At 54.5% G+C, this 19,383-nt stretch overlaps 7 protein-coding genes across 7 annotated transcripts; 3 read left to right on the top strand and 4 right to left on the bottom strand.

The window, feature by feature from the left end:
• Positions 1–755: 755 nt before the first annotated feature.
• Positions 756–4,970, top strand: M406DRAFT_351398 (uncharacterized protein; the record flags this gene model as incomplete). Its single annotated transcript, XM_040922625.1, has 7 exons — positions 756–2,898; positions 2,980–3,653; positions 3,799–3,885; positions 4,062–4,221; positions 4,426–4,519; positions 4,584–4,665; positions 4,878–4,970. Exons 1-7 carry the CDS (start codon positions 1,134–1,136, stop codon positions 4,968–4,970), a joined length of 2,955 nt encoding a protein of 984 aa, XP_040777212.1. The 5' UTR covers positions 756–1,133.
• Positions 4,971–5,117: 147 nt separating this feature from the next.
• Positions 5,118–6,649, bottom strand: M406DRAFT_356253 (adenylate kinase). Its single transcript, XM_040923395.1, has 4 exons — positions 6,583–6,649; positions 6,425–6,477; positions 6,138–6,292; positions 5,118–6,077 (listed from the first exon to the last, which is right to left on the bottom strand). Exons 1-4 carry the CDS (start codon positions 6,608–6,610, stop codon positions 5,615–5,617), a joined length of 699 nt encoding a protein of 232 aa, XP_040777211.1. The 5' UTR covers positions 6,611–6,649; the 3' UTR covers positions 5,118–5,614.
• A 1,509-nt stretch (positions 6,650–8,158) lies between these two features.
• M406DRAFT_60680 (uncharacterized protein) lies at positions 8,159–9,394 on the top strand (the record flags this gene model as incomplete). The annotated part of the gene is made up of 4 exons (XM_040924693.1): positions 8,159–8,351; positions 8,441–8,712; positions 8,820–9,323; positions 9,368–9,394. The coding sequence occupies 4 exons, from the start codon at positions 8,159–8,161 to the stop codon at positions 9,392–9,394; spliced, it is 996 nt and encodes a 331-aa protein (XP_040777210.1).
• Positions 9,395–9,823: 429 nt separating this feature from the next.
• M406DRAFT_339506 (uncharacterized protein) lies at positions 9,824–10,726 on the bottom strand (the record flags this gene model as incomplete). Its single annotated transcript, XM_040921454.1, has 2 exons — positions 9,824–10,561; positions 10,673–10,726. 2 exons carry the CDS (start codon positions 10,724–10,726, stop codon positions 9,824–9,826), a joined length of 792 nt encoding a protein of 263 aa, XP_040777209.1.
• A 293-nt stretch (positions 10,727–11,019) lies between these two features.
• Positions 11,020–12,266, bottom strand: M406DRAFT_277085 (Coproporphyrinogen oxidase). The gene has a single exon (XM_040918304.1). It carries the CDS (start codon positions 12,240–12,242, stop codon positions 11,235–11,237), a length of 1,008 nt encoding a protein of 335 aa, XP_040777208.1. The 5' UTR covers positions 12,243–12,266; the 3' UTR covers positions 11,020–11,234.
• Positions 12,267–14,229: 1,963 nt separating this feature from the next.
• Positions 14,230–14,909, top strand: M406DRAFT_37292 (uncharacterized protein; the record flags this gene model as incomplete). The annotated part of the gene is made up of 3 exons (XM_040924022.1): positions 14,230–14,319; positions 14,514–14,731; positions 14,852–14,909. 3 exons carry the CDS (start codon positions 14,230–14,232, stop codon positions 14,907–14,909), a joined length of 366 nt encoding a protein of 121 aa, XP_040777207.1.
• Positions 14,910–16,052: 1,143 nt separating this feature from the next.
• On the bottom strand, positions 16,053–17,189 carry M406DRAFT_101619 (uncharacterized protein). Its single transcript, XM_040914959.1, has one exon. It carries the CDS (start codon positions 17,026–17,028, stop codon positions 16,753–16,755), a length of 276 nt encoding a protein of 91 aa, XP_040777206.1. The 5' UTR covers positions 17,029–17,189; the 3' UTR covers positions 16,053–16,752.
• Between the last annotated feature and the right edge of the window lie 2,194 nt (positions 17,190–19,383).

Below are 19,383 nucleotides of genomic sequence, written 5' to 3'. Positions count from 1 at the left end.
CAATTGCCTGTCGATGTTGCAAGGGATTCCTCAAGAACGATAGTCAGAGACACAAGGCCAGAACAGAATGAGCCAATTGGAGTTTGTGTCTGCTCATACGAAAGTCAAGCACACCGCAACTGCAGCATCCATAGCAAAGCCGAGTGGTGATGTCGATGTAAGTAAGTGTATCTAATCGAGTCGTTAAAGGTAGGCAGGATGCACCTGACGGATGCACCCTGCCGAGCAGTATTGCGTGTGTTGAGTTTCAGTAAGTGCTTGTCAGCGGTCACTGCCGCTGCAGGGAGTTTGAACCCCTGCTGAACGCCTGGCTCTGCATCTCTGGCTGCTGCTACCTTAGGGTGCCAGTGCATGTCTAGGCTAATTTGGTGACAGGCCAACTAGGCCCCTTGGAGATAATCTCGATAAGGCCTCAGGGTGCCGGCTTGTTTGGGCGTCATGACTACCAAACAGCATTGCGTGTCCCCTTCGAAGAATCAATTTCCCCTTTCCTTCCGAGTGTTCTGGCCATGCGTACATAGTTCATGCTCAGTTCTGGATAATGGCAATGACAAAGACCAAGGCAAGATAGTCAGCGAACAAGGAGGACAAGAGCTGCCACGGCATTCGATAGACAAGACGCGAACAATCAAGATGCGGATAGCTCGATTGTCTTGTGACAAAGGGCATAAGTCAGGGTCGACTTGAGCATACAAGTCTCCCTTCAAGCGCATTGACGAGCCCACTGCCCACCCCTTCTTTTCATAGCTGGGGGGAATCCACGAGCCACTTTATAAAAAGAGGACCGGCTTTCATCTACCAACTGCTATCAGTTGCTACTTTGTCCCTCGTGCGTTCTTGTCTCATGAGCCTGACTATCATCTCCTGTTTTGCCCCACACTTCCGTTTCGTTCACGACCCTTGATATCCCCGACGAGGACTGCCCTTCTTTCTGCATAGCGCCTGGTCCTGCCTGCTTTTGTTGCTCAGTACCTCTTTTCCCCTGGTCTCCATACTGGACGGACGATCCGTCTCGATAATCCAACGTTCTCCCGACCTTTTGAAAGGGTCGTCGTCCCCCACATCCTCCCGCACTCCCCTCCTCCTTCTCCTACTCCTCCCCCTCGAGACACCACACCACACCGCTCGCCACGATGCCGTTTAGTCCAGCCGCGCAGGCCGCGCTGCTCAAATGGGTCAACACCTTCCCCGTCTCGACCCCCGCCGAGTCGATGAACGACCTGGCCGACGGCATCACACTTTCGCAGATCCTCCACGACCTCGACCCTTCCTACGACACTTCTGAGCTCGACGCGAACACAGGCTCCTCGCGCTGGCTGACGCAGAAGCGCAACCTGCAGTCTGTCTACAAGGGTCTTGTCAAGTACATGCGCCGCGACGCTCCCGAGTGCGTGCCCCTTGTCAAGGTTGCGGACTTCCGCACCGTCGCCGAGAACCCGGACGCCGCCGGGCTGTCGCAGCTCGTGGCTGTCTTTCTGGCCACGGCCGTCTTCAACTCGAACGAGGGCAAGCGTCTCAGCTTCATCAACAAGCTGCAGAGCGAATTCGGCCCCGCAGAACAAAATGAGATCCGCCGCATCGTGGAGGAGAAGCAGGGGCAGATGAAGGAGCTGGCCGAGGCGGCGTCCCTAGAGGACGCGCGGGACCGCGACCCGGACCTCGAGGACGAGGAGGAGCGCCTCAAGCTTGTCGCCGAGCTCGAGAAGAAGGTGCGCGAGCTCGACACCGCCACCAAGAGGTATGCCGACCTCAACACGCGCCACAGCTATCTGCAGGAGTCGCACGACGAGATCAAGGCCAAGCTGGCCGAGGTTGAGGGTGAGCTGGAGGACCTCAGGAAGCTGCATGGCGCCGACGAGAGCCAGCGCGTGCAGGCCCTCCAGCGCAAGATTGAGGAGCAGGCCAGCCTCATCGCCGGTCAGGAAGAGGCCATCGACGCCTACCAGACCCACCAGCGTCAACTCGAGGTCGAGGTCGAGCGATACAAGGCTAGCAGCGCCGACAGCCAGGAGTACAAGGACAGGTACGACGAGCTGCACCACCAGATGCAGGACCTCGAAAGGCGCGCCAACGCTGCGGACCGGTATAAGCAGAAGCTGGCCGCCCAGCGCAACCTCGAGCAGGAGGTCGCCAGCCTCCAGTACGAGCTCGAGGCCCGCAAGGAGCTCGACGACAAGCTGCAGAGGGCCCTCATCGAGAGGGACCGCCTGCAGGCCACCGAGAAGGAGATGCTCGCTGCCATGACTACCATTGAGCAGTCCCTCAACGACGAGCGCGACCGCAAGGACCACTACAGGGAGCTCTACGAGGAGCTCCGCACCGAGTTCGCCCAGCTCGAGCACCAGAACACTGTCAACGAGAGATACATAGAGGACATCAAGGAGATGGGCGCCGGCGGGGAGCTGCCGCGGCCATCCTCCTCCGGAGCCGCCGAGGCGTCCCTTGGGAACCTGGAACAGGAGCTGCAGCAGACGACCAACGATTTCTCAAAGGTAAAGCTGCTCGAGGCCGAGATCGAGGTCCTGCGACACAGCGCAGCCACGTCCTCCCAGTCCGACGACCTACGTCGCGAGCTAGAGCGCATGAAGACGGAGCGGGACATCGCCATGAAGAAGTACGAGACGATATTTGAGAAGCACGGCGTGGCCCAGGAGCAGATCGAGGCTCTAATCAAGAACATGACGGGCGAAGGGTTAGTGAACGGTCTCGAGGAGGCCCTCCACCATGGATCGCTCGCATCGCTCACCTCAGATTTCTACAGACACGTCGCGTTCCAGAACCTGCGGGAGTCCAACCACAAGACCCAGCAGGACCTCGACGAGCTGCGGACAAAGCTCCGCAAGCTCGAAGAGGCCGCCAAGGACAAAGACCGCGACATGTTGGCCATGAAGACAGATTGTGCGTTGCTTGATGACCCCAGCTACGACCTTGGCGGGAATAGAGGTGTGGCCCATGCTAACGATGCTCACAACAACACAGTGGACGCCGTCGGCGAGGACCGGCTCAGTGGACTCGAGCGCCTCAAGCAGTCCGACCAGCTCATCGCGGCATCACTGCGCGCCGAGCTCGAGACCCTGCGTGCCAGGTATAACAACCTCGAGGTCGAGAACAACATGCACAAGGCCCAGCTGCTCGAGGCGCTCGTTGCCAAGGAGAAGCTGTCCAAGGAGAAGGACTCCGAGCCCTCCGAGACCGCGACCACAGCATCCGGCGTCGACCCCGCTGTGCAGGAGGAGGCGCTCAAGAGCTACAAGTCCAAGTCCGACAAGCTGCGCGAGCGTGTCAAGCAGCAGAAAGAGGTAAAGCGTGGCAAATCTCTCTTGTTGTATTCTTCCTCTGCCCCTCCCACGATGATCGACCTGCGTGGTAGTCCCGATATGGCGTCTAGCACGACGGAATCCTGGAGCAGGACATCTAGTGTATCTGTTAGCAGGTCGGTCTCTATCCTGGGCTTGGTCAGGGAGGAGCTGAGTGGCTCCTCTTCCACATTGACCCTTCCTCCTCCCGTGATGGAGAGCGACAGCCGCCCCACGGTGAAGGCCGAGGACCACATCGTGCCCACAGTCTTGCAACACCCTCCTCTCACCCTGAGACAAGTGACTCCGCCTCCTGAGATGATAGCGTTCCAACAAGGCATGCTTAAGCATACCACAGTAAAGACGAGGCGCGGCATGATGGGTTTCTTTAAGAAGTCTACTGCGTAGTAGATCTGTACCCGGGTTCTCTTTGTTTCCCCATGGAGATTCATTTCTTTTCGTGGATGACTGGCTGATCTTTGGGTCTTCCTTTTGAAAATAGCAACTCGAGAAGCAAGACCAGGAGCGGTACGAGCTCCAGAAGCGGATCAAGGCCTTGGAGTCGGGATCAGCGTTGGCGGCGCAAAAGGTGAGTTGTCCTCTTCCCCGTCTTTTGATGTTAAATCGAAAGTATTGTCTTAGGCAAATTGTCTTGTATTATGCAACTTTGTGCTTTTTGAATGTTTTTTTCCTTTTATTATGCTCCATCATATATCTTATGTTGTACAATTGTCTCGAATGCTAAGAAAGCTCACAATCCATCAGGCCGCACACGAGCAGATCATCAAGAACCTTCAGCGGGAGAATGCCATGATCTCGACGGCGTGGTACGACCTCACAAGTCGGCTGCAGAGCAACCATGTCGTGCTGCAGCGGAGAGACCAGCCCAGGAGCTGGCTCAACAAGCAGAGACAGATGGTAAACGGTACGTCTCATCAAGCTTCTCTCAAATGTCCCACGAATGCCTGAAGCTGAGCCTTCAAAATAGCAACACCCCGGAGATAGGAGCTTCAGGGCCTGTAGTCCATGGCAGGAAGCCTCCGGTTTCGAAGCGAACCACTCACCAACAACAACAACACCACCACGACTATTACCCGCCAATGGTTCCCCCACCTGCGGACAACCGCAGTGCGTATCTGGGACGGCGACTCCGTTGGCGTCAGGCTGCGCACGAAAGTCTCGCATTTCTTGATTCATTTTGCATCGGGCGGCTTCGAAGACTTGTTTCCCCGCCCCCTTTTTACTTTGGGCACAGTTGAATATAGACCCAAACACAACAGCGTGAAGACATTTGCTCTTGCTGGCAGAAGCGGAGAAGACGGTGGGCCGAGTAGGAAAGAGGAAAGAGGAGGCAGCGGTGATGGTGATGGTGAGGATGGCATCTTCAGCAGTGCGTTTCTTTTGATATCCCACATAGCGCGGCGCTTGCATGGCTTCCTGGATGAAGGGGCCCCTTTGGATTCGAGCATGACACGAGAGAGAGAGCGAGAGACGGGGGGCATGTGAGGCCGGGATGTAGTCTGTAAGACCGAGGCAACATAAATCTTGAATCCTTTGTGCCGGGATGAGTGACCATGGTAGGATAACATGGCGTGGTCGCGAGAGAAGGCGTCACAGATCATGCTCGGTCTCATTTTGAAGTTTGAGGACGGGATGGAGAGGATTCAAGTGTAGGCAGATGAACATGCATGGGCCACAATAGTGTTAGGTTTCCTAGTCGGGCGACTTAGGCCAAGAGACATTATCTAATAACATCTACAAGCAGCCTACAACATGAGAAACCTCTCATAAAGGAAAAGTAGTTTTCCCCGTTTCTTACGTGTCGGCCCAAAGCCTCCAAATGCATTTGATGAATAGGAGAGGACTATAACAGAATCCTGATGCAGGCTTGGACCAAGGTCGCGTTCGGTGGTCGATTACCCAGAGCTTGTTCTAGAACAAGTAACTTTTTCAGAAGATAACATACACGGGGCGTAAATCAACAATCTACAACACTGCCAAAATGCCAGGGTATACAACGATAGGCCCACCCTTTTTCTGGCACTTGCACGAGCCATGCAGTTGAAGCCTCGGTTTCTACCCCAGCGCCTTCAAAGCAAAGTGATCCTGTCCCGGGAAAATAGAGAGAAGGCCCCGAAGCCTTGAGACACGCCCTCGGTAGCCTCGTGATGTCATCATTGATTTTGATCTAATCCAGATTCCATTGAGTTTCTAGTAAGTCTTTGAGTGCCACTAGATGAGCTCTCTTCTCGTCTTTTGTATTTTGAATGGTACTTTTCTGGTCGAGCCGTGAGCAGGTTCTCTGGTTTAGGGCGCCCTTATTTTCCGGTAAGCTTGCTCAGAAGGCCAGAACCGCTTGAGCCGGCCTTGGCGGCGTCGCCGTCGAAGATGGCCAGCAGGGACTTCCACACTTGGCCGGGTTCCTGGCTGGCGTCGACGGCCTTCCAGATGCCGGTCTTTTGGTAGTAGCCCACGACGGGGGTGGTCTGCTTGTGGTAGGTCTCGAGGCGCTTCTTGAGGGCATCGGCGTTGTCGTCGGACCGCTGGATCAGGGGCTCGCCGGTGATGTCGTCGGTCATGGGCTTTTTGGGCGGGTTGAAGGTAGTGTGATAGGAGCGACCCGAAGCCGGGTGGACGAGGCGGCCCGTGATGCGCGCAACCAGCAGGGCGTCGTCAATTTGCAGCTCCACAGCGTGCTGCAGCTTCTGGCTGCGCTCCTTGAGCATGGCGTCGAGGCCCTCAGCCTGGGGAACTGTGCGCGGGAAGCCGTCGAGGATAAAACTGCGCGGACAAAGTCAGCTCCACTGGAGGTCATGAAGCGTACAAAGCACCCTTCCTTACCCTCCCTTGCACTCCTGGTTGTTATTCAACTCCTCCTTGATCATGCCAATGACAATGTCATCGCTGACCAGGCCACCTTGGTCCATGATCTTCTTGGCCTCGCGACCGAGGGGGGTCTTCTTGGCGACCTGGGACCGCAACATATCGCCCGTTGCCTACACAAAAGTCTCACGATTAGCATTGTTTCTCGACACTTATTTCCCATGATCCCCCCCCCCCCTTTCGTCTTGCTTCCTTCCTCTTGCGCCCAGCCTTGAAGTGGGATATGGAAGACCCAATTGACATACCAAATGACAGCAGTTGAACTTCTCCTTGATATTGGGAGCCTGTGTGCCCTTGCCTGGCAATTTTGAAACCTCAATTAGCACCCCTCCATTCTGTCCTCGACATTTCGTCGTCTTCGGAATTCAACGGCTGTGTGCTAAACAACCGGACCATAACTAACCGGCGCCGGGAGGACCGATGAGGATCATGCGGACTTGCTCGGAGGTCGAAGGCTTGGAGCCAAAATGTCTCCCCTCGAGGTCTTTTATGCGCGACTCGAGGGCCTCGAGCTTGGCATGCAGGCCCTTAACCTCGTCCTCGATTATGCCCATCGTATCTGTGTGAAAGTAGAAGAGGCGGGGAAGTCGCAACGGTTTCAAGTGAACCCTTGTGTGTATGTGTGTGCGAGCAAGCGCGCGTGCGTGTGTGATGCCGACGTGGAGGATTTGCACAAAGGATTTGTTGATCTGCGTGAGGATCAAAAGGCAGCGGCAGAGGTTATGGGGGGGGGGGGGTTGTCGGACTGCTGTAGAGCAAGGTCTGTTGTCGAGAGAAAGAGAAGTGAGGAAGGAAACAGCCAGTATTACAGAAGTCTGCCAAGGGTGTCAAAATCCAGCCGCGGCTTTTACAGCACGATGTTAGTGAGCTGGTTGGCCGGTGAAAATGGAGATGCCGCACGCAGCAAGTACCACAGCACTGCTTAGCATGCATGTTCCTGAACATCGGAGCCAGGGGGGGGAGGGGGGCAAGGATCAGGGGGCCGCATCTGGGTAGGCGACCCAATGACAGCAGCTGTAGTGGGCTCGCTCTGGCACTTTTCAGCACCTTCGGCGCTGGAACCTTGGAAACCTGCACTGGAGCCCGGGTCACCGGCTATGAGCACCACCAAACTACGTAGTGACCATAGTACTATGATGCAGGACCTCCTTCGGCCCGTCTAATCCCACATCCTCTCCTCCGACGGCATCTAGTGATCGAAGCACATGCATTGACGAGGGGAGGGTCGCCCTATGTACACATATGTGTATATCTATCTACCTATCATATTCTCAACTTTTCATAAATACGATAGGATGATTTGAGAACGCTGGCGTCGTGTTTATCAGTCATAGGCACTAGCCCAACAGTTTGCCCAGGCTTTCTCTTTACCATATCCCTACCGCACATATCCAACTTCTAATTTCCCTGTGTCCTTTTGATACAAGAGATGAGAGGGTTGAGGTCGTGAAGGCCAAAAAGATTGAGGTGTAAACCAGAGTGTCTCTGAATGATCAGTTGGACTACGATTGACTTGCGGAGAACTTCCAAACGCAACAGTAGAATGACAGTAAAGATCAGCTGGGCCTTTGAGAATAAAAAGATAAGAAAAACAGAAGAAGAAGAAGAAGAAGAAGAAGGGAAAGACACGACAATAAAGGAAGAAAGAAAAAGTCCGGCCATTGGGAAGGCACAGATCACTGAAAAAACCCATTAATCAAGATATCAGTTACATTACATAAGCGACAGGACGTTGTCTGGGCTGCCTGCCGAGAACCCAAAGCGCTGGGCCAGGATCCTGGAGCTATGCGAAAGGCAGCCTCTCACTTACGCAACAAACAGCTCTGACCCCATCGACACCAACACTCCTACCCCCCAGAAGTCATAATTCCTTTCTGTCTTTTCTTGCCCCGTTCAGCGACCAGCCATATCTGCAAAACGAATTTGCACCCAGCCCTTGGACAAGTTTGCTCCTCTTCGGTCTTGATTCTATCCCGAATATGCCTACCACCACATCGGAGACGGTCTCCATAGTCGATGACCGTAAGGTCACCGTAGCGCCCCTCGTGCTGCTGTCCGTGGTCGACCACTACAACCGCGCAGCATCCACATCATCCAAGAACAAGCGGGTGGTCGGTGTACTACTGGGTCAAAACGATGGAAAGGTCGTGCGGGTATCGAACAGCTTCGCAGGTAATTCCAAAGCCATGAACATATACAATCCAGTCCTAGGTGACTCGCGACCTGCCTGCAGATGCTGATTTAGGCCCCCTTTGCCACAGTGCCTTTCGAGGAGGACGACAAGGATCCCTCCGTATGGTTCCTAGATCACAACTACGTCGAGTCCATGAACGAGATGTTCAAAAAAGTCAACGCACGGGAGAAGTTAATAGGCTGGTACCACTCTGGCCCCAAGCTGCGCGCCTCCGACCTTAAGATCAACGAGCTATTCAAGCGCTATACGCCCAATCCCCTATTGGTCATCATCGATGTACAACCAAAAGAGGCTGGTGTGCCGACCGATGCATACTTTGCGGTAGATGAGATTAAGGATGTACGTTGACAACAACTGACATGTGACGGGACAAAACGCAGCACGCGATCTTTCCTTGACTACTAGAGTACAAGATACTGACACGGATACACATTCAAATAAAACAGGATGGCACAACGGCATCCAAGACTTTTGTCAACACCGCGTCGATTATAGAGGCTGAGGAGGCAGAGGAGATAGGAGTGGAGCACCTGCTGCGCGACATCCGGGACGTCGCGGCCGGCTCCCTGTCAACACGGGTGACGAACCAGCTGCAGTCCCTCCAGGGCCTGCACATCCGGCTGCAGAATATTCAGGCCTACCTGCAAAAGGTCCTCGACAAGAAGCTGCCTGTGAACCACATCATCCTGGGCAACCTACAGGACGTCTTCAACCTGCTGCCGAACCTCTCGACGCCTACCAAGGGCAAGGGCGAGAGCGAGTTGAGCTACGCGCTGAGCATCAAGACGAACGACCAGCTCATGGCCATCTACCTGTCAAGCCTGATTAGGGCGATCACAGCATTCCACGATCTCATCGAGAACAAGATCCAGAACAGGCAGCAGGCCGAAGAGATAGAGGCTGCCAAGAAGGAGGACGAGGAGGCTGCGGCAACGGAAGGGGACAAGGCGGTGAACGGCGACAAGGCTACGAATGGGGTGAATGGAGAAGTCAGCAAGCCGGGTTCCGGGAAGAAGGATGAGAATTCTTCCAAGGAGAAGAAGAAGTAGACGGCGGTTGGCGATGGGGATCATGTCGACGACGTCTGCCAGGAAACGAGGTGTGTGGTCGGCGGACCGCGAGGCTCGTTTGGGAAATAATGACGCATTGTATGAATTTTTCAAGACGGCATAGAAAAGACCAAGTGGCCCAACTTGGTAGTATTCATGGCGTTCTCTGGGGGTATCATGACAGACATAGCTGGGGGAAATTGCCTAGGCATTGTCAATGACACGAGCAGAAGCAAAAGAAGGGGGTTTCTCTCCAATGCTGTAACAATATTTGATATGCCTCCTTATCACCTTGTACCTGTGCTTGGTTCGGCGCCCTCTATTGCAACGAGATGAACACTTTCACTACACATGCATTCATTTCAACCAGGGCCATGGCCACGGCAGTATGCCTGTCCGTATCACACATCCGCAAAGATTCCAGCCATCTCCTCCCTCCCAACCGTCCGCACATTCACATGCCGCCCAAAAAGAGCATGACATTTCTCTGCCAAGACGCACGCCAGCAGGTGCTTACAACAAGGCGGCATCCCACCCCCATCATCCTCCGTCCCCTCAAGACTCAACCCCCCAAACCCACAGCTGTCCAATGTGTCACCATCTCCTAGCTGCCCGGCTGCATCCACCGTCGCCACACCATCCGCCCTGCCAACAGAAGGAAGAGGCCGCACAGAGGGAGACTGATGATGATGGTGCGAGCCATGGCCAGCCGCGGGCAAAAAGGCCGAGAAGGCAAACGCCGCACAGGTGCAGCTCCATGCCGCCGTGTGGACGAGGTACACCCCCTGTCCGGACACTGCCTCTCCTTCGGACGACAATCCGCGGCGGAAGGCTTTCTTCTGAGCCGAACGGACGACGTAGACGCTTGGTGGTGGTGAGGGGCGGCTGTACCGAGAGGAGTGGGCCGCCTGTTGTCCTACCGCATGGCGATCAAGAGGGAGGTGGTGGTGGAGGAGGCGCGTGACGAGGCCCCTGTCGAGTAGATCCAGGGCGGGCAGGAGTAAGGACGGGAATAGGACGTGGAGTGTGGCAAAGAGATGGCGGCGGGTCTGGTCAAGGTGTCTGAGCGGGTTCGCGGAGGAGGAAGACGGAGGAGGGGGTGGTGGCAGTGGTTGTAGTGGTAGGGTGCCCGCGCCGTTCTTAGCGATAGAGCCTGAGGTCGCCGCCTGGCCCTGCGCATGCCCTTGCTTGATTGCATTGCCATCCCTGCTATCATCTAGAGCAGGTGTTGGGATCTCAGAGAGGGCTGCTAGGATTGATGTGAGGAGCTGCCGTGGCGTCGGCAGAGAGGTCGTCGACGACATATTCTTCTGTTTCGTCTTCCTCCTATTCTGCTTCTACTTCCGCCGTTTCTTATTGGATGGAGGGCCATTTGGAACGACCTAGGCGATTTTGATATCCAACTCTGTGTTGAGTCGCTTTTTCAAGGAGTTACGGTAGACATAAGAGATGTCATTCTTGTGGCGAGTAGATGCGTTGACACTCATGTGCAAGATGTCAGAAAGGTCGCGTTAGTTGTAGGCATAAGGATGAAAGAAAGGCGGGCCGCCTAAAACTGTACCACGACAGCCAACTCTGACACAATCTAATTATTTTTACGAGCACAGAAATTTGAATTGACTCAATTCGTGCTTCGTCATGGGAGAATTTGATCTATTTTATTGTTTGCTTTTGGCTTGCGCCAATAGGACCTGAACCCCCAAACCCCCGTTTTACAATATATATTTACACTGTAACGATGCCTTATCTTTCTTTCTTTCTTTCTTCTTCTTTCTTTCTCTTTTCTGTCTTTTTGTTTCTTTCTCGTCTTCATCACACCCACTCCTTGGGCTCTCGCAATATCTCCGTCAGCCTCGCCTCTCGACTCTTAGGCTCGGGCTCATACATATACTTCCAGCTGGCGGTCAACGGAAGGCTCATGAGTATACTCTCGACCCGTGCACCTGGCGCGTTTAACCCGAATGCCGTGCCGCGGTCGTGCACCAGATTGAACTCGACATATTTCCCCCGCCTGATTTGCTGCCACTCCTTCTCCTTCTCGTTGAACGGCATGTCCTTTCTGCGCGAGATGATGGGTATGTAGCCAGGCAGGAAGCTCTGCAGCCCGTCCTGGATGAAGGCGAACAGGTTCTCCTTGTCGGCGACAGTGTCGTCGAGATCGTCGAAGAAGATGCCGCCTACACCGCGGCACTCTCCACGGTGCTTGTTGTAAAAGTACTCGTCGCACCACTTCTTAAATTTGGGGTAGTAGTCCTTGTTGTGCTTGTCGCAGACGTCCTTGAGCGTGCGGTGGAAGTGGATCGCGTCTTCGTCGAACAGGTAGCTCGGCGTGAGATCCGCGCCGCCGCCAAACCACCAGGCGCCATCACTCCCGTCCGGGTTGGCCGTTTCAAAATATCTGTAGTTCAAATGCACTGTCGGCGCCATGGGGTTCCGCGGGTGCACGACCAGACTCAAGCCAGCAGCGAAGAATTCCACCTTCTCGGGGATCTCACCGCCAGCGCCGCCAACATTCTTGTGGTTCACGCGCATCTTTTCGATCGCGGGCTTGGGGAGGGTGCCGTAGACGACCGACACGCCGACACCGGCCTTCTCAAATACGTTGCCGTCCTGCAGGATGCATGTGATACCGCCGCCACCCTCGTTCCGCGTCCACTCGTCCTGTCTGAAGGTGGAATACTCGCCATCGACGGCGGCGAGACCCGCAATAATGACCTGCTGCTGCTCCTTAATGAACTTCTCCATGCGGAGGCGCATGGGCGACTGATCGGTGACGCCCATCTCGCGCTTCGCGAGGGCATCGCGCTCGGGAAGCGGCATGGTGTCGAGATGAGTGGGTTTTTGGTTGTTAAGCTGGAGGAGGGAAGAGAGAGAGAGGGTTGGTCAGTTAGTCTCGCACGCGCGACTTGGGGATAGGCTGGGGTGAGGTCATACTGTGGTGTACAGAACAGAAGAGGTGATAAGCAGGCCTGTTGCAGCTGCTGTCCAGTAGAGGTACCGAGATACCGCAGAGGGAGTTTCACCTGCCAATTGGCCTGTAGAAGAAGAAGAAGACCTTGACAAGATGCTTAACGTGGTCGATCTGGAGAGCGGTGACAACAACGGTCGTGGAGAGCAGTTTGCCCAAGGTCTGAAAACACCATCTGCGGCGCGACGCAGAGCTCGACTCCTTGAGGCCATGGCCGAAAGAGGGAGGTGGTCAGGCAGCCAGGTATATAAGAAAAGAAGCGATTGTTCTAGACAAAGTTCAAAGGATCCCCGTCACCGTGACATGACACCACAAACGGAGCTGGTGCAAAGCTTGCGCGGTGGAAAACCGAAAGGTTGATGGGCACCTCCGGGCCGAGAATCGAATGTTGCTAGCGACGGTTGCAGTCTAAAGCGTACGGATCTGATCTGATCTGATCTTTGCTCACGGTGTGGCCCTCCTCCTCTTGACACTGACCACCATATAGGCTCAGGTCAGGTCAGGTCAGTCCACCGTACTCTGCGTTTCTGAAGCTGTGCAATGAATGATTCGGGTCCGTATTCGCAGTGCAAAATATCCAGCCGAGCGGCACGCGGGCTGGCTGCACTTGGGTACTGCTGGCAACCAAACTTTTGAGCCCTGTCAACTGCCACTGCCACTGCCAATGCCAATACTGCTACCGCTGCAGAAGGCCAACGGTGCTAGCAGTTACGCTATCCGGGGACTCCCGGTGGGTGGTCCCTTGCAGACAGGCAGTACTGCGACTCGTTGACTCCCGCTCTGGTGGCCGTGGGGTGACTTTGAGAGTGACAAGTCAACAAAACACCCACATCCCCAACCAATACTTCTTCTGCCTGCCTTTGGGCATGAGAAGCAGGAGGTTGTAACTGTATCATAGCAATGTTCACGAAGAATATGAAGTAGGAGTCTCTCCCAACTCACACAAGGGTGTCATGTTTTGTTGTGTGTGAGAGAAAGAGAACTGCATGCAGGACTATGTACCTTATGTTTGTATGCAGATACCCTATAGCCTAGGGGGCACTTTCGTAATAGGAAAAGGGGCCCACAGGCATAGAAGCATCGAGGGGGCATGCGCTTGCGTCATGGCCCTGCCTGCTAGCACTATTTGTGTGTTTGTCATCTGTTCTATGACTGACCGCAGTTGGTCAGCTGGGGGCGGACAAACCAGGACCATGTCGCCATGAGGCAGATAGGTGAACAATCAGAGGTGCTTGCCCCTCAGCTGCCTTGCCCCTCTGACAGGTTCACGTGTGAAGACAAAGGAACTTAGAGTGAGGACTCATCCAGTTGCCAGCTAGAGCAGGGTCAAGCCTCGGACTACCCGTACCCCCGTGCCCCCATGTCAGCTGATAAGAGATATGATGCTGCTCAGAGACTAACTAGATTCACTGCGCAGACCAGGCAAGCCTTGTTAGTGCACAAGCTCCCCCTCTCCTATCAGCGCCTTTTAGTCATCCACTCTAGCCCCGCTCGAGTCCAGGCTGAACCCCAAATCCCCATGCCGTCTCCCTTGTGAAGCCCATGTCAGGCGGCACTCTGGAGGCGCAACCAAACTCCCTCCTCAACACCTACAACCCGGAACACCAAATCCATTCTTCTTTCCCTTCCATCTTGCGCTTCACAACTGCATTCACCTAGAGTCTTGTCAAGGTACTGTGCATCGCTCTCAACCAACCTTCTTTAATAGACTTTCCAGCCAACTGTGCAGGTCTACTGACGACAACACTGGGAACAGACAGCACCAAGGCAACAGTCACCTACACCGCATCTTATTCCCTACCCTACTTTCACCGACCACCGACTTTCAAGATGCCTTCCATGCGATCCAAGTTCAAGGATGAGCATCCCTTTGAGAAGCGCAAGGCTGAGGCTGAGCGCATTCGCCAGAAGTATCTCGACCGCATTCCTGTAAGTCCATCTATCTATCCATTCATCCATTCCGAGGGGGCAACTGAGTTGCTGCGGCAGCTTGCTTACCTCCTGCGGTGTGCTGCACCTGTTGCCTACCCCACCCTGGTACACCTGTCTTTGGAACAACAACAACAACACCACCACCCACACCGGCAGTCGGATTGTGATTAACAAACGCGCGCATCATGTAGGTGATCTGCGAGAAGGTCGAGAAGAGCGATATCGCTGCCATCGACAAGAAGAAATATCTTGTTCCTGCCGACCTCACCGTCGGCCAGTTCGTATACGTCATCCGCAAGCGCATCAAGCTGTCCCCCGACAAGGCCATCTTCATTTTCGTCAACGAGCTGCTCCCTCCCACTGCAGCTCTCATGTCTTCCGTCTACGAGGAGCACAAGGATGAGGACGGGTAAGCATCATCTGTCCCTATCACATCCCTTACAAACCCCTTACACTGTTGGCGCCTTGTTTCGCACCTCTACTCGGAGAAAAGGACTCCTTGAAACTGACAGGCGTTGGCAATCAACAGGTTCCTTTACATCACCTACTCGGGCGAGAACACCTTCGGAGACTTTGAGTCAATCTAGCTGCTGCCGGAACGGATAGCGGGTGTTCGTTCTTCTGCTGTCGCGATGCGATGATGTTCCTCGTTACGGCGACTTTCAGGGCAATCTTCTCCGGCGTTCTCAGGTTGGGCTCGATCAGGTAGTGAGACGGATCGGATGGGTGCAAGCTGGTTTGTGGTTGGTTTTTCTTTTTATATCTTTCGATGATGCGCGCCGGGGACAAACGCACGAGAGGCTGCTGCATGAGGAGACTGGGCATGGAACAGGACGGGGACTAGCTCCCTCCTATGGACCCTCCGTCCTACCTTGTTACCCCCCCACCTCCCTCCTTGATCTGTGCCGTCCCGCGCTTCAATCTGCAGTTCTGCGAATGCGATTTAGTGATCAAGATACCTTTTCTACCTCTTTTTCTCCTTCCGAAGGCAACCTTATGCACCTTGTTGATCATGCTTTGTTGCCTCTCGCCCTGCACCAAGAGGGACGAAGGAGCGAGCGCACAAGCACTGAAAGGCAGGACTACAAGAGAGCAGATAAATTAACCTCATTCTCCATACCCGCACCAATTTACTGTTTACCTATAGTTCGGCATTGAGCAGACCAAATGCCCCCCCGGTTGCCCTTCACAAGCACTCATGTCTTCTTTCAAGGTCGCGAATGTCCGGCTCAAAAACAGGTCTTGAGATTCTTCATCTTATGACCGGCGTATCAAATTTATGCTGTGCTATATTCAACGTGCCCTCCATCAAATCAAGCGCTTCGCTGTCCAGTTGGTCAATCACTCAGTCATGTCCACAGTCAACTTTTAAAAGTATCTACAAGCTTCCTTGTGTAGTGGACAATGCCGACATGGTAGACTTGATTTCGCGCTTGGTCCATTATCTTGTGCCAAAGACCCTCATCCCGAGGGCTCCTCTTTTGATCGAGGGAGGCCGGGCAGTAGCTCTCTCCAATACGTTGCGAGACGTAAGAGGCATGTACCCGGCGACATGAGACCCTATGTAAAGAGGGGTGTTTTAGAAGGAGCAGGAGGCCTCGAGTTGGGCGAGGTACATTTCCCTTGCGGTCCAGCATGCTGACCAGTGACCTCGTAGGCAAGCGGGAGGGGATAACGAGCATTGTTGATCCCGACTTCAGGTATTGTGCATATACATCAGTGCAAGGACTGAGCTTAAAGTAAAAGGTATGATTGATATCCCTGTAGATTCGCTTCAAAATAAGCATATCCCATCCAATTCCAGAATAAGAATCGGAAGAGAAACAAAACAGATGAGAAAACTGAATAGAACTATACCAGCCATCCAAGTACAAACTGCAGGAGATCCATGGCTCCATGAACACAGCACCATGCGCTCAGCCACGATCGAAAATACCAACCACGGTACTAAGCGCAGTCACCAGAGCAGAACTGAGCACTACCAGGCATATACAACGCCTCTTGTCCAAAGAGAAAAAACATCCAACAAAATAAGATAGACACTTTCCCTACCCAAACACCAACGGCACAGCGGTGATTTTACTCGCGAATTTTGTTTTTGTCGTGGACCTGGTTCCAGTTCCCTTCAGTCCTTCATCTCGGGCGCGCCTTGCCTCATCTCATCATCGTCTTGTCGCAGCTGCAAAGAAACAATATAATTGGATCCCTCCGAATGAATTATTTTCCACGGGTGCGGTTATGCACCACGAATAGAAGCATATAAACACCAAACTCCAGAGAGCCTATGAAAATGGAATGAGTTGAAATGACAATACCGAGGGAGAAGGATGCCGTACAAGCGGCGATACTTGAAATTATCTTCATGGGGTATGAATAAGTCGCGTCTTTTGATCGTTCGTCTCGTCTCGGCGTATGGTGTATGGTGTATTTTTATGAGCGTCGATCCTGCTGGAATTTGTATAGCAGGCAAACCCGAGATAGGCCGATATATCCATCAAACAGCTGCAAGTAGTCCATTCGGACTGCTCTGAACACGGGCAAAGTGCCAAGCCTATCGTGGTTGCGAAATCGAAAGACATAGTTCATACAAGGCCACGGTGAGAGAGGTAATTCCGCATCAGCGTTCCTGCTGATAGCTTCGGCTCCACGGGCCCAGTCGAGCTGATTTTGAAGATGGGGGCGTGATGGGCCAAGAGGCATGTTCATCGAGAGCTCGAGGGCAACGTCTGGTGTCAACGCGCTCACACTGAAAAGAAAGCCGAGATGTCGCAGATGACCCGCGGAATAGTCCGAGACGCCAATATGCTGATAAGTATTTGAAAGCCTCCAACACCCGCTAGAAGGGATCAGAATGCAATGGGAATAAGATTGAGAAGCATTGAAAAGGAGGAATGCGGGACGTGGGTATCAGACGCCGCCGCCGCCGCCCACCCTCGCTTTCTTCGGCATCCTGGGCGTCTGCGGCTTTGCCTTGCCTGTCACGCCGTTGACTTGGACCACACCTCCAGCAGTAGATGGAGTGGGTGCGTTGCCGCCCGCGTCGTCCTCGGTCTTCACGGCGGATGGTCTCCGTCGCTTCTGGCCGGCCGGCGATGTTGTTACACTGGGACCGCTTGAGCTGGTTCCCTGCTGACTGTGTTGCATCTGCATGCCGGGTGCCTGCATAGATCCGGCGGCCGGGCTGCTAACGTGTGGCGAACCTGGCAGCTGGAGGTGAGCTGCATGGGGGCTTGCACCCATGGCGAACTGACCGAAGCTCGGGGTTCGAGGTCCATTCGGTACGGCTTGTCCGTTCATGGCAGGCCCGCCACCCTGGCCGATCTGGCTGCCGACATAGTCCTCCAAGACCCGGTAGGCACCGAGCTCAGGATGCTGATGGGCGGCTTGGAAGAGGGGGTTCATCGCCCCCATGACCTCAACAATCTGCCACAGCTGGTCAGCATCTGTGCTCCTTTGGAGTAATCCAGCAGGACCGTTGACGTACCTCAAGAAATTGGAACTGCTGCTCTGTGATCCCAAGGCCATGTTTGACAGCCGAATGAGGGATATCGAGGTCTGGAGGTGCGGAAGGCGGCGACTTCATCGGACGTGCTTTGCCCTTTTTGCTCATCTCGGGCGACTTGTTTTCCTGCGAGTTCGCCCGACGCCATTCCTTGATCCAGTTGTGATTGGGCTTCGCACCCTCCACAACGACGGTCCTCGAGACGTATTCCTCGTGGTCCTTCGATATGAATTCGAACAGTTCCACCTTCAGCTCGGAATCAAACTGGACCCGCAGTGCCCCAAAGTGTACAACCTACGATGATCAGCAACAACGCTGGGCATGCAGCTACCTGGTGAACTTACATGAGATGTTTCAAACCACAGCGTGAGGCTGGCATTCGCGTTCTCGATAAAATGGAGCACCTCTCCCATCGGGCCCTGCACCGACTTCTCGGTGGTGCCCTGACCGAGCTGGAGCTCGATCTTCTTGGCACCACTTGCGTTGAAGAAGTGGGAGACAGCGGAAGCAACCATCTCTACTTGTTTATCACCACCACCCTCGGCATCGTTCTTGTTGTGGACGTTCGTCCGGTAGATACCTTTCGCGGAGAAGAATCGATTGACGAACTCGGCCCAGTGAGCAACATCCTTTTCTTTAGGATCCTACAGCGTCGACGTCAGTACGTGCTGGTAGGCACCGCTTGACATGGAAGGGTGCCAGGGCCCCCCGCCGAGCGAGATGATGGGGGCGAGAAGGAGGGAAAGAATGAGTGGACTTACAGAGGAGTATCCGCTCAGGTGCTCGATGAACGACATGAGTCTGAGCAAGCCATTTCCTTTCAAGCCATCGCGTTTCTGGGCTTGGGCTTGAGCCTGGGCCTGGGCCTGGGCCTGGGCCTGGGCCTGGGCCTGGGCCTGGGCTTGATGCTGAAGAACAAGCTGCTGCTGGACAGCCATCACCTGGGCAGGTTGTGGTTGATTTGGCTGCGCCTGTGCTTGTGTTGTTGGTGGCTGAGGTTGATTCGCCTGGGCGATTGTCGGGCCCTGTGGTTGACCCTGCGTCGATTGGGGTCCGTTTGGCTGTGGGCCTTGGCCCATTTGCTGCTGTCCTGGGGCTTGGGGCTGTCCTGGTTGGGCCTGTGGTGGTTGGGGCTGCTGCTGTGGAGGTCCTTGCTGCTGCTGGGCCTGCTGCTGGTGAGCCTGCTGGTGAGCCTGCTGTTGGGCCTGTTGTTGGGCCTGCTGTTGCTGCTGTTGCTGTTGCTGTTGCTGCTGTTGGGCTTGCTGCTGCTGCTGTTGCTGCTGTTGATGTTGAGCAGCCTGCTGCTGTTGCTGCTGCTGCTGGACCTGCTGGGCCTGGTTGAGCTGCTGGGCTTGTTGTTGGGCGTGTTGGATGGCTTGCAGCTGGAGCAACTGCTGAGGGTTCATATGTGTCGGCTGGTTGGGGTTTTGCGCTGGGTTCACCATGTGCTGGGAATTTTGATGTTGTTGCGCTCGCTGCAAGGCCATCTGCTGTTGCGCCGCAAGCATAGCCTAGAGCAGAAGGTTGTGTTGTCAGTTAAAGAGAAGAAGCGATTTTAC

The sequence above is a fragment of the Cryphonectria parasitica genome, assembly GCF_011745365.1.
Source record: "Cryphonectria parasitica EP155 unplaced genomic scaffold M406scaffold_4, whole genome shotgun sequence".
NCBI lineage: Eukaryota > Fungi > Ascomycota > Sordariomycetes > Diaporthales > Cryphonectriaceae > Cryphonectria > Cryphonectria parasitica.
Note: the sequence above shows the minus strand (reverse complement) of the source record. Positions and strands in the feature narration are given on the sequence as shown.

Bases quoted from the DNA above. Each gene is read 5' to 3' on its own strand.
- M406DRAFT_356253 (XM_040923395.1), bottom strand. From the start codon at position 6,610: ATGATCCTCATCGGTCCTCCCGGCGCCG. The intron at 6,478-6,582 runs GTTAGTTATGGT...CAAAATTGCCAG, and splicing joins CATCGGTCCTCCCGGCGCCG to GCAAGGGCACACAGGCTCCC. The intron at 6,078-6,137 runs GTAAGGAAGGGT...TTGTCCGCGCAG, and splicing joins AACCAGGAGTGCAAGGGAGG to TTTTATCCTCGACGGCTTCC.
- M406DRAFT_277085 (XM_040918304.1), bottom strand. From the start codon at position 12,242: ATGCCGCTTCCCGAGCGCGATGCCCTCGCGAAGCGCGAGATGGGCGTC.
- M406DRAFT_101619 (XM_040914959.1), bottom strand. From the start codon at position 17,028: ATGAACATGCCTCTTGGCCCATCACGCCCCCATCTTCAAAATCAGCTC.